The 13,698-nt window shown below is 35.5% G+C and overlaps 1 protein-coding gene and 1 pseudogene across 1 annotated transcript; one reads left to right on the top strand and one right to left on the bottom strand.

Annotated features, from left to right (window-relative positions):
- The first annotated feature begins 928 nt into the window (after positions 1-928).
- LOC114683690 lies at positions 929-1,894 on the top strand (annotated as a pseudogene).
- Positions 1,895-8,579: 6,685 nt separating this feature from the next.
- Positions 8,580-9,507, bottom strand: LOC114683681 (olfactory receptor 4C15-like). Its single transcript, XM_028857994.1, has one exon. It carries the CDS (start codon positions 9,505-9,507, stop codon positions 8,584-8,586), a length of 924 nt encoding a protein of 307 aa, XP_028713827.1. The 3' UTR covers positions 8,580-8,583.
- Between the last annotated feature and the right edge of the window lie 4,191 nt (positions 9,508-13,698).

Genomic DNA, 13,698 nt, shown 5'->3' with positions numbered 1-13,698 from the left:
AGAGGGAGACTGTTGTATGGACACTCCACAATGTTTATTTCCTTATTGAGAAAATAAAGTCTCACTTGACCCTGTTGATCCTCAAAAAGGTTCAGTGTCTCTTAAAGTCCCAAGTTATGCTTCCTTATTTCTTTAAATGTATGGTCTCTAGTTAAGCTTTTGTATAAATGGCAACATTATTCTCTGACGTTGATAAAGAGGTTGAGTTCTAAGTAGTGGCTTTTTGTATATTCTTTCACTTAGTTGTCATGAAAACATCATACTTATTCTGAAGTTCTGGTCACATTTTAAAATGATGAACTGAAAGTGAAATTTCAGCTTTCTCAACAGATATTTCATGTAGTGCTAAATATTTCCAGAGTTTGTCTGTTTTATGAAGAATAGATTCATTCTTCTAAAGTTCTAGTTCACTTCATTCTTTGAAACACAATTTTCAATGTAGCCAAAAATTTCAAGTACATGCTAAAATACATTTTACCTATTCTTTTTTGGTAGAAAAGGCAGTTCTGTGATCAGTCACTGTATACTGTAATCTGAGCTTCATCCATGCAGAAGGAGGGCATGAGCAATGAATTGTGGTCTTTGGTTTATAATTAGGATATAAACTTAAAATTTATTTCAATGTTTCAGTTTAAAAATCCATTAGAGTTTGACAATTTGTAGACAAATTATTTCTATTCTATAACCCAATTAGATGTATTATTACCCCAATATTTAAGATCTGGCTATTTCAAGTGTTCAATAATTAGTTTCTAACTCAATTCTATGTAATAATCACTATACCCTTCCAAATACACCAATGTTCTGTTTTAATGGCAATAAAATAAATAAATACAATTTCATATAAGGATGCACCAACTGGTTTGTGTTAATAGTATAATCTTGTAGGAAACACTTTTTTTTTTCACAATTACAGATTTATGTGAATAGATTTTCCTTTCACTGTCTTTTGAGGATCATGCAAAATCAGAGCTTTGTCACAGAGTTCTTACTCCTGGGGCTTTCACAGAATCCAAAGGTTCAGAAAATAGTATTTCTTGTATTTTTGTTTGTCTACATCACAACTGTTGGGGGTAACATGATGATTGTGGTTACCATAATATGCAGCCCTGCACTGCTGGGCTCACCCATGTACTTCTTCTTGGCATTCCTGTCCTTCCTGGATGCATGCACTTCCTCGGTCATCACACCAAAAATAACTGTGGATGTGCTTTATGAGAGGAGAACTATTTCCTTTGAAGGATGCATGACACAAGTCTTTGCTGTCCATTTCTTTACTGGAGTGGAGGTGATTATTTTGACATCCATGGCCTATGACCGCTATGTGGCCATTTGCAAACCCTTGCACTAAACTTCTATCATGAACAGGAGGATTTGTGGCATTCTGGTGGGGGTAGCCTGGGCAGGGGGATTCTTGCATTCTCTTATACAAATTATCTTTATTTCGCAACTGCCCTTTTGTGGACCCAATGTCATTGATCACTTCTTGTGTGACTTATTCCCATTAATGAAGATTGCCTGCACTGATACTCATAGGTTGGTCATTTTGGTGTTTGCAAACAGCGGATCTTTCTGCATTATCATCTTCTTCTTGTTGCTTGTTTCATATGGTGTCATCTTGTTCTCTCTGAGAGCTCATAGCTCTGATGGAAGACGCAAAGCTTTATCCACCTGTGGATCCCACATTACTGTTGTGGTTATGTTCTTTGTTCCATGCATAATAATATATGCAAGGCCTACATCTGCTTTCTTCTCTGAAAAAAACGTGTTTTTATTTGCCACTATCCTGACACCATTGCTTAATCCTATGATTTACACTTTTAGGAATAAGGAAATGAAAAATGCCATTAGGAAAATGTGGAAGAGATTGATAGTGGTTTATGGTATATCTTAAAATATTAAATTAGTACACTTGGCAGATGGCTCAGTTGGTAATAATACTTCCTATGTAGGATTAGGAACTGATTCAGATTCCTAGCAACATAGCAAAAGTCAGTGATATCATCACAACTCAAACCCCATGCTGGTGAAGTGGAGACAATCAGGTTCCAGGAGCTAACTGGACAGATACTTTATAAAATGATCTATATGTTGAGATAGAGACCTTATCTCAAGTAAATAAAGTAGTAAGGGTTATATGTGGACACTTAATTCTCTCCTTTCATATCTACACACATGTTTAGGGATATGTACATTCTCCTTTACTACTGAGCATGTGTGTAACTGTATATGCATGCATGAACACACACACACACACACACACACACGATTATATAATCACGTTTAGGCACGTTAATACATAAAGAACAAAGGAATCCATATTTACTATGGTAAGAAATTAATGATTTGTTTATTCTTTTGAAAGGGACAGCACCATTGTATGGAGAATGTAATAATGATGAGGGTAGAAAATTGATCATACTTTTACTATGAATTGACTACTCAGTATTACTGTATGAAAAATAAATCAGTTCAACTTTAATACTGTCATATATGTAAAGAAATATCAGAAGAGATTTAATTATGAGAATGTTTACCATTCAAACTATATTTTAATAAAATATTTGTTGAAAAACATGTGTATGTGCTTGAAATTAGAAAAAAAGTCAAACTGAATAACATCTTTCCCTAAGCCATTGTTATCATCAGAACCTAGAATTACAAATAAAAGAATCTGTAATGCCATTGGGAAGTGTGGAAGAGATTCGAAGTGATTTTTGATAAAATTTAAAACAACTTAACAAAACTTAATGTACAATATAGAGATGTCAATATTTACTTACATACTTTATGATTTGCTCATTATGTAGAAAGATATGATGTAACTTATAGATGAAGTATTAATTTTGTGGGGGAGAAGATTATATCTTTAAATGGGAAGTCACATTTGCTCTTGTTGAATACTTAGTCTTTTCATATGGGTCAATTCAATTTTGTATTTTTGTAAGTCTAATGAAGTATTGGAAAAGATTTAATATATCAAAATGTTTGTTATTCACACTATGCTTCATAAAACCTCCACTGAAAAAAAATATTTACTAAAATATGTAAAACTGTTCCTTGTATGATGAAGTTTCTGTTCAGAATTGTGAGACATCAGAGCCTACAGAGACAAACAATAGAGCACAACTACCAGCCAAACTATGTACCTTGTTATCCTTTGACTTTATTAAACTGAGTCTATTACTGTCTATTAAACAACGAGAGTTATTTATTGGCATTGTTTACAGATAAAATGTGATTAGCTTAGGCCTGCCTATGGTTGAGTTTCTCTTGGATCATGTGATTATCTCATTAAAATCAGATGACAGAGCAGATTCTATAGTAAAATACCCATGCACATCTCCTAATCTAGTACAATCTAAAGCAGACCTCAGGGTTCAATTTGTTAGCACCACCAGCCTTATAATGTTGACATGGTGAGCCTACTTTTCCCACTCTGTACAGTAGCAATACATCCCATTGAAAAAAGCTTTCAACAGAATCTTTTCATTTTAATTTTTGTTGATTTTAATATTCTTCTTTTAAAATAAATTTACTTATTTTACATCTTGGCCAGGCTACAGCTTCCCCTCCTCCTCTCATGCCAGTCCCTTCACCACCCTCCTCTGTTCTCACCCCCATCCCCTCCTTCTCTTCCGCTGGAACTATCTGACCTGTGGAACAGCACTTGAATAGGGGAGTGAGGATTAAGAAAAGATAGACAGAAAAAAACTGAGACATAAAAGAAAAGACCGAGACATAGGATAGAATTGGGAGGGCTCTCAGTGAATAATGCAGCAGCCCAGAATTTATTTCTCATAACATTTTTATACCCAAAGGAAGAGGGTCAAAAGATTTTCCTACCATGGTTCAAGAAACAAACAAGTGTAAACACCTCCTTAATTCTCAAAACATCTAATAATCATGCCTTTGGCCAATCATCCTTTATTCAGCCTTGAGAAGCAATAACAAGCTTGAATTCTCTGACCTTAAATCAAAATAGAATCAAGCCACAAGCTGGAGTGAGCTCCCACTCTCTTTCATTTTGAAGGGTTCATGTTTGGGGTGGATGCTCAGATCTCCCCAGGAAGGGGAAATTAATTTTAATATTCTCAATGATGATGATGTATATACAGTTGAACATAATTACATTCAAGCAATATCAATAGAAATCATTGAACTGTATTTCACTTCCTTAATTTTTTTAATGTTTAACAGTTTCTTACACTTATACAATGAATTTTAGTCACTTTTACATACATACTATCCTCCCCTTTCTTCCCTCTATCCCTCACTCAAATCCCCAACTAATTGCCCTCTTATTCTCACATCTCTCATATTGTTTTTGTCTGTGACTCACTGAGTATAAGCAGAGTTTCCTGCTAGAGTGTGATTAAGAAGTTATTTATAGGAGCAATTTATCAGTGACTACAACTATGAAGAAAGTGACAGAACTCACCAGCAACTATTAACTATCAAAAGTCTCTTAGAGAAGAGTAGGATCCCCCAAATGGATTACTTAGAGGCTCAATCTTATGCAGATCTTGTGAATATTTAGAAGGCAGTTTAAAAAGACCACTTAGCAAAAGAATAGTAGCCAGTTTCCCTCTAGAGATTATGACCCTAAGACTGTGGTGACTTCTCATCCTTAGCTGCATTTCTGCATTAATTTTTGTTACATTATTGGTGTGTGTGTGTGTGTGTGTGTGTGTGTGTGTGTGTGTGTGTGTGTGTAAAGGCACTTGCTACCAAGCCTAATGACCTGTGTTTGATTCCCATAAAGTGTGTCTAAAAGTGGTTTTATTTTGCTCTAATATCTGTATAACACACACTTTTCTGCTAATATCCTCAAACCCATTACAACTTGATTTAATATTTCTCATCACTAGTGCCCTTATACAATGCTTCTCAAATTTTATTTATTTTTATATTATGTATATGTGTGTGTACTGGGTATATGTATATGTATCACATGCATGCATGACCGTCTAGAAATCACAGAAGAGTTTCAGATATTTTGTCACTGGAGTTACAGAGATTGTGAACCACCATGTGGGTGCTACGAATAGATATTTGTGTGCTATTGATAGAACAGTATGCATATGATCTTAGTTTCTGAGCTATCTCTCTAGTCCCTACACATTGCTTTTCGTGTCTTTGGAAACAAATCTTTTGATTACTAAAAACCAGTTTTTCTTCTGTTTGCTTCCCTCCATGAACATGATATTTAAATGTAATCTTGCTTTGTACATTTCCTGAAGCTATGTGATGTGGTTGTTTTGTATTTCCTAAAATTAAAAGATAAGGAATAAATGAAAATCATAAAATCTTTACCAAAAGCCAAAAAATGGAAGAATAGAAGACTAGGGGAGGAGACAAAGTAATACACAGAACATAAGAATGAGCTAGGACCAAGGGTGGGGAAGGAGAGTTTGGAAAGGAGAATCACATTAAGATTTTAAGAAAAGTAGTTCTTCAGCTGATTCTGTAGCAAAATACTTTTCTAAATCACTTTAATACTTACATTAGAAAGCATGTCTCTTACCTTCTTTCAGATAGTCATGCACATTTTTTTTTTTTTTTTTTTGGTTTTTCGAGACAGGGTTTCTCTGTGTAGCTTTGTGCCTTTCCTAGAACTCGCTTTGGAGACCAGGCTGGCCTCGAACTCACAGAGATCCGCCTGCCTCTGCCTCCCGAGTGCTGGGATTAAAGGCGTGTGCCACCACCGCCCAGCAGTCATGCACATTTTAATATCCATTTTTAACACTGACAATGAGTTTTTGTAAATTCTTTAAATAAATATAGTAGCTACAATAAGCAAATTTAGTATCAGAATATCAGTTACATATCCTCATAATACTTACATGAATTGACTATGCCAAAGAAGAATCAATACAAAAAAAAAAAAAAGCTAAAGCAACACATTTTATTAGGATAATTTTATAAAATCTTAATCTTTAAATTTATATGAATTGAAATTGGTTAATATTTTTGAGTATTTATTTCTCTGTTGGATATTGTAAGTTTCTTTCCCTTTGTAAAACATCATTGCAGTGTAGAGAAACACTTGGAGCTAAAACAATAAAAGCATGTATAAATTTTATACATTATGGAGAAGAATAAATTTGTGTTGGTTGCTACAGTGTGACCAGAATGGACATGTTTTTCATAGTTTTTTTTTTCAAGCACTGAAGCCCAAACTTCATAAAATAATTGAGCAGAGGGCATTCAGTTCTCATGCCTCAAGCAAAATCTTATGATTAAATGTACTACTTGACAGTCAGAAACGGAGGAAAGCAAAGGATGTTAGAAGAAACTATTGGGAGGTGACAGACAATAGGCAAGGGTTAGGACTGGACAAAGTGTTTTAACATGCCCAAGCCCTTCTTACACACTTGGTCATTTGTAAAGAATACACTTGTTCAGATGTGTTACATTCTAAGTCTTCATATACTTTCCATTGGAGATCAATGCCTTCTTATCTAGGTTTACATGCCAGACTTTGTTTCTGGCAAGTAAAAATGACAGAGACAAACATAACAATAAAAAATTTCCTTAAAAGTTCAAATGGCCTTTGTAGTGCTGGCAGTTGTAACAGAATATATTTATAATTCTAAATAAATTTCCTGTAGAAGTCAATTGACACTTGAGACTAACAAAATATAATTAGAGAAGTAACATCAAATTAAACTATCTCTATTGTTATTTGTAAATCATAAAGTTTCACTTTCATATTCAAAGTCAAGAATATAGAAATCAACCATTAAGTGAAATGTAATACACTAACAAGGTACTTTTAACTGGTTGCTATGAGTTTTATTCCCTCTCTGTGGATGTGGACAAATTGTGTTAAGTACTAGCATCTTCAGCTTGGTGTTGCCAGTAAAGTTAAATTTGAAGCTGCTTTTGGTTATTTTAGAATGTGAGATGTGCATAGATGTTTCTCTAGGGAATCTGGGCTCATATCTGATTTGTGTGTGATAGTTACATGACCCAAAAAAAACTCATTCATAAGCAGGTAGGGGTAATCATATTTTATCTATCAAAAAGTACCATATTGTGTACTAGATATTAATGGACCCACATGATACATTAAATCAAGTGGTACAAGAACATCTAGTCTGTGAGTCTTGATGGTATGATTCTCTCTGCATTTCTGATTTTTGCCCTTATATAATGACAAAATCACATAAATGCACATTTAACTTGAGATGATTTCAGTATATTTCTTTTCTTATATCAACACATTGTAGTTTCAACACGAGTTTTAAAAGGCATAATGCTACATGCTACATGAAAACATTTTAATAGGTAACTTGCATGCAGCATTTCATTTTAGTTACAGGACTATAAAATTAACTAACATAGATTTTCACATAACAGTACTGATGCATTATTTACTTTCTATTGATGTGATAAAATATCATGATGAAGGCAGCCTTCAGAAGGAAGGGATTATTTGGGGCATATGGTACCAGAGGATTAGAGTCCACGATGAAGGAGCAGAGGAAATAAGTGGCAGATATGTGCTGCAACCGAGATATCATTTTTTTTTTTTTTTTTTTTTTTTTGGAGACAGGGTTTCTCTGTGTAGTTTTGGTGCCTGTCCTGGAACTCACTCTGTAGCCCAGGCTGGCCTTGAACTCACAAAGATCAGCCTGGCTCTGCCTCCCGAGAGCTGGGATTAAAGGCGTGCGCCACCACTGCCTGGCTGAGTTCATATTTTAAACCACAAACACAAAGCAGAGAGAACTAACTTGAAATTGCGAGAATCTTTTGAAACCTCCAAGACCACCCCAGAGACATCCCTTCAGTAAGTCCACATCTCCTAATTCTCTGCAAATAGCCACAACTGAAGACCAAGTAGTCAAATGCCTAACACTTATAGACACATCTCATTCAAGCTACTGTAACTGAGTTGTCAATTCACAGTGTGTAGCATGAATCTTAGAGGTCTTATTAATAAAATCAAGCCTGAGGCTAGTTATTGGGGAGATAACTGGAAGATCAGAGAGATAGAACAAGCCACAGCTAACCTTACCTGGCCAACTTCTCAGCTGATCTTGTTTCCTCAGACTGGAAGCTTCTGTTTCCTCATATCCTAATGGCTCTCAGCTGAACTGTGTGGCTCAAAAGCCTGAAAGCTTAACCAGCCAAATGCTTCTAGTTTCTGGTCTTCACGCCTTATATATCTTTCTGTTTTTGCCATCACTCCCTGGGATTAAAGGCTCGCTTTCTGGAATTAAGGGTGTGAGTCACCATGCTTGGCTGTATCCTTGAACAAATGGATTTCTGCCTCTGGAATGCTAGGATTAAAGGCGTGTACTACCACTGCCTATCCTAAGTATCTAGTGGCTTTTCTGTTCTTTGACCCCAGAGGTTATTAGGCTACACAGTATTTTGGGGAACATAATACCACCACAATAGTATAAGTGTTAATTTCCAGTTAAAGACAGTGTTTCAGCCTATTATATTGATGCTTTCCCTATAGAACAATGTCATCTCTTTCTGTATAATGAACAAACTGTAAAGTACTTGAAGTAAGTATTGATTTCTTTATTCTCTACATTAAAGTTTGTAAGTATAAAGTTTTAAATTTTATTAGACCATCTTTAATCTCTTCCACATTTTCTTAATGGCATTTTTTATTTCTTTATTTCTAAAAGTGTAAATCATGGGGTTGAGCAATGGAGTCATGATGGCATCAAACACAGCCACCTTCTTCTCAAAAGAAGATGCAGATGTGGATCGTGCATAGATAAATATGCACGGAACAAAGAATGAAATCACAACAGCGATGTGGGATCCACAAGTTGAGAGGGCTTTCCATCGCCCTTCAGAACTGTGATTTCTTAGAGAAAACAAAATGACACCATAGGAGATCAGCAACATAGAAAAGATTATGATGCAGATAGACCCACTGTTGGCAAACACTAGCAGGCCATAAACATAAGTGTCAGTGCAGGCCAACTCCAGTAATGGGAACAAGTCGCACATGAAGTGATCAATCACATTAGGTCCACAAAAGGGTAACTGCAAAGTAAAGATTATTTGTATGATAGAATGTAAGAATCCCCCTGCCCATGCCACCCCTACCAGAGTGCCACAGAGCCTCCAGTTCATGATGGAAGAGTAGTGTAAGGGCTTACAAATGGCTACATAGCGGTCATAGGCCATAGCTATGAGAACAATCACTTCCACTGCAGCAAAGAAGTGTTCGGCAAAGATCTGTGTCATGCAGCCTTCAAAGGAGATGGTTTTGCTCTCATCAAGGGAGTCAGCAATCATCTTTGGTGTGATGACTGAAGTAATGCATGCATCCAGGAAGGAAAGAAATGCCAAGAAGAAGTACATGGGTGATCCCAGCAGTGCAGGACTGCAGAGAATGGTTACTGCAATTATTATGTTTCCTCCAATGGTTGCTATGTAGACAAACAAAAATACAACAAATACTACTTTCTGAACTTTTGGGTTCTGTGAAAGTCCCAGGAGGACGAACTCAGCTACAATAGTCTGATTTGGCATGATTCTTTAGACAAGTTTCACATAAAATTGCTTTTATTAATCCATGCATTTAGTCATTTATGTATATGTGTGCTTATTTACTTCGTGGTGTGTGTGTGTATGTGTGTGTGTGTGTGTGTGTTTATGCATTTATGCATACATGTGCAGGTGCTTTAGTCTTTCTGAAGAACTCAGAGAACAGTCACCAGGAATAACTCTCTTTCTACTGTGCAGTTTCTGGAATTTGAACTCAGGTAGTCAAACCTGCCAGCAAGTATCTTTATCACTGAGCCTTCTTTCTGGCCAAAACTGCTGCCATTTAAATCTGCAATTATGAGAAAAAATTGCTTCAAACAAGTTTACAGTACAATACAAACAAGCATGTGCACTGATATGCAAACTTATATTGCTTAATTGCTTTAATGTTTAGAACAAAAATTGGAAATTTTTTGAAGGGAGCAGTTAATGATCAAGTAGAATTATGATGGAGATAAATTACTGAATATTCAACTCAGACTTGTTTATATTATGTGATAAAAGTTACCTGCTTGGTCTAAAGAAAGAAATAGTGAATCTTTCAAGTTTCAGCTGTTTTCATTCTCCTGTGACTTCCTGGTGTGTAGTCTTAAAGGGCATCCTAAAACTATATTCTACTTATGGACAGAAAGATCACACTTGATCAACCATATCTGTTAGGGCCTACCCAAACACTTTGTTATAACAGTTGATGAAGCAGTAGGAAACGAACTTGGAATTTCTGGATATATTTCAAATTCTCTTTGATGTCTGCAATGCATTAACACTTATATTGGGCTAACTCATTCTTTCTAATCTAGAAATGTTGATGGGTAAGTGTCTAGTTCTATACATGACAGATATTTTTAAAGAGCTATGATATCAATTTTAATTCAGCATTTTAAAATGTGACCCTAGCTTAATTAAAATAAGGTCTCTTCTCATGATAGATGAAATAATTCAAAGAAAACTATTGCTAAATGAATAACTAATTTAAAAATTATAAAAGGAGGTCATGAAGTTGGAAGGATGATGTAATGGTGTCCTCTATGGGGGTCTGAAGGGGTGTGAGGGTGGATATGATGAAGATAAATTTTGTGCATGTGTGAAATTAAAAATAAAGACTTTTTTTTTGGTTTTTCAAGACAGGGTCTCTCTGTGTAGCTTTGAGCCTTTCCTGGAACTCACTTGGTAGCCCAGGCTGGCCTCGAACTCAGAGATCCTCCAGGCTCTGCCTTCCGAATGCTGGGACTAAAGGCATGCACCACCACTGCCTGGCTTAAAAATAAAGACTTTTACAAGGCAACAGCCAAGCACTTTCATTTGCAAATTGACTACATCCAATTAAATGTGTAATGGAAAGAAGGAGCAGTTGTACTATAATATAGAGTCTTGACACTTCTTAATCATCTATAGTACACCATGATACCTGTTTTTAAAATGTATAATTCTGTGATACATGTTTTGAAATCTGTATGAATTTAGTATTTGGGAGATGTTTGTAAACAGCTTACCTGTTTAGTCTAAGCTCATGCAGGGGGTCAAATTTGAAAATACTAAAAATGTTGCTCTTGACATGTTTTTCCAATTATAGTTCAATTCATTCTCTTGAAAGACCAACTTCTTTATCCACTGATGAAATTCTTTCTTGAATCATTAAGATAAATAATCTAGCCCTTAAGCTCATTTTTCTCAAGGTGGCACAGCTTTCAAAATGTCCATATCCTCTCCTGTATATACAATGCATGTGTCTATAAATAATAAATTATGTATATGATAGTATGTACATATAGATACATTGTTCTTAAAATTTGTGCACAAATTAGTAATATATTTGTACTAAGAGGAAGAATAAGTTAATTGTAATGCTTGTCAATTAGATTATACAGAAACAATTTTACATGTTTATGAAAGTACAAAAAAAGAAACCCAAAGCAGTATTGTCTATACTTTAAAACAACCATTTCCATGTTTTCTCATTTCTGTTCCTCACCAGTATCTATAACATAAACTCAGTGTCTGCTCATATACCATACATAAGGAAACAACAGAATAAAAACCCTGTAATGCATTGTCATCATTCTAAAATAAGCACGAATGTGCTATTTTTTTTTAATTTTTTTATTCATTTTACATACCAACCACAAATCTCCCTCTCATCCCTCCTCCCTCTCCCTGCAACCTTCACCCTCATCTCCTCCTTCTACAGGGTAAGTTTTCCCATCACAGGGAGCAGCTAAGCCTGGTACATTCAGTTGAAGCAGGACCAAGCCCCTCCTCACTTTATCAGGGGTGAGCAAGGTGTTCAACCATAGGTAATGGGATCCCGAAAGCTGGCTCATGCACCAGGGATAGATCCTGATCTCATGTACTCTATTCTTATCTAAATATAGTATGACAGTATCTGTGAGACCAAATGACTAACATATACATACTGGAACTTTTCCCCTAGTATTTCTGTTAATCTTAATTGGACAATTAAAATGTTAAGTGGAGAGAACAAAATTGTTGTCTGCATTTGAAAAGGCAGAAAAAAAACTTCATATGTGATATCCATTTGCCATCAAAGAATCTACCTCACATCAATGATTTTGGACCACAGTAGAAACACCGATAGTACATTTTTATTTGTAGAGGGGACTCAGATATTTCTCTTGTAGCCCAGGCTGGCCATGAGTTTGAACTCACCATGCTTTAAGGATGTCCATGAACTTTTGATCTTGATGTTCCTGCCTCTCAAGTGTGGGAATAACAAGCTGCACCATCACACTAAGACAAAAAAAAAGCAAACAAACAAACAAAACCCACAGTTCCTACTGACATAGTACATAAACTAGGATAGAAGGAATATATGAAGATTAATGTCTGAATCATGTAACAGTGTATCTAGATACAGAGACTGAGATAAAAATGGAAATAGTCACGAGAATAAATGTATTTTTAAAGTCACTCTTTCAAAGTTATACCAGTTACAATGAAATCAGTTCATACAAGTAATACTTTAGACAATTATATATAGTAAATTTTTCTAGAGTTATAACCAGGCAAAATTGTGAATTGCAAGTCTCACATGTATCAGTCTGTGAAAAATCTGCATTGACATCTCCTGTTTGCTATGGCAGAAAATATGATCAGAGTACAAAGTTTATATCCAACTCTTCCTTACATCAAAGATAGACGAACAATCTGGCAGTGGAGGTGGGGAATGTTGTAACTGCTGTTCAAGTCCTGCTCTCAATGTGGTCGCAGGTTAAGACAAATACTTAGGAGCCAAAGTTTCCTGCTTGACTGAAAGTGGAATTTAAAGAGATCTTCCTCAGAGCTCATGCAGCTGTGAGATTGATTCTTAGTCTCCCAGGATTTGGGAGTGTTTTGTCACATGGGTTTTTAAATGGTGATTTTGTATGCTTTTTGAATTACTGGAGTGATTATAACAATTTGATGTGCTAACCAAATTACTGCTTGTTTTTAATTTTCTTGATTGTCTATTTAATGATTCGTCCATATATTCACTGTTGTATAATGGATGGAATGTCTTGTTTCATTGAAGCACTCAAGCAAAAGGTTTGCACACTTAGAAAGTAGGAGAGCAGAATTCTATTGTAAGGAATCCATCCACTGACCTATTAGTAACATATATTTTGTTATGGGGAAATAGTAGAAAAGATCATAAGTAAAAATATTAAGAGTTATATATCAATTATAATGTTATTCATTTGCTTTGATAATCTTGATTTTGTTAATTCATTGTTGTTATTTACTTATTTATTTATTTATCTATCTATTTATTTATTCATTTATTTATTTTGTGTGTGTGTGTGTGTGTGTGTGTGTGTGTGCGCGCGCGCGTGTTTGTAAATTTCTGGATAAAGGTTGAAAGAATTTTCCTCTATTTATGTTTCATGATAATGACATATCAGAATATGGTCAAAGAAATTACCCATGGTGAGCAATGTCTTGGTTTACTGAGAGAGGTTCCAGGACAAAAGGCAGAGGGCCTTTTACCTCAGGTGGATTTTGTTCCTTGGATTGTTCTTGGGTGCGGTTTTATTTTTCTTGTGACAGACATTTACATTCAATTCATAATGTTTGTTGGTTTTGGATGTCAGGTCATAGCTATAGAACCTAATCTGCCGGGCGGTGGTGGCGCACGCCTTTAGTCCCAGCACTCGGGAGGCAGAGCCAGGTGGATCTCTG

The sequence above is a fragment of the Peromyscus leucopus genome, chromosome 4, assembly GCF_004664715.2.
Source record: "Peromyscus leucopus breed LL Stock chromosome 4, UCI_PerLeu_2.1, whole genome shotgun sequence".
NCBI classification, from domain to species: domain Eukaryota; kingdom Metazoa; phylum Chordata; class Mammalia; order Rodentia; family Cricetidae; genus Peromyscus; species Peromyscus leucopus.
Note: the sequence above shows the minus strand (reverse complement) of the source record. Positions and strands in the feature narration are given on the sequence as shown.

Coding starts and splice junctions, on each gene's coding strand:
- LOC114683681 (XM_028857994.1), bottom strand. CDS start 9,507: ATGCCAAATCAGACTATTGTAGCTGAGTTCGTCCTCCTGGGACTTTCA.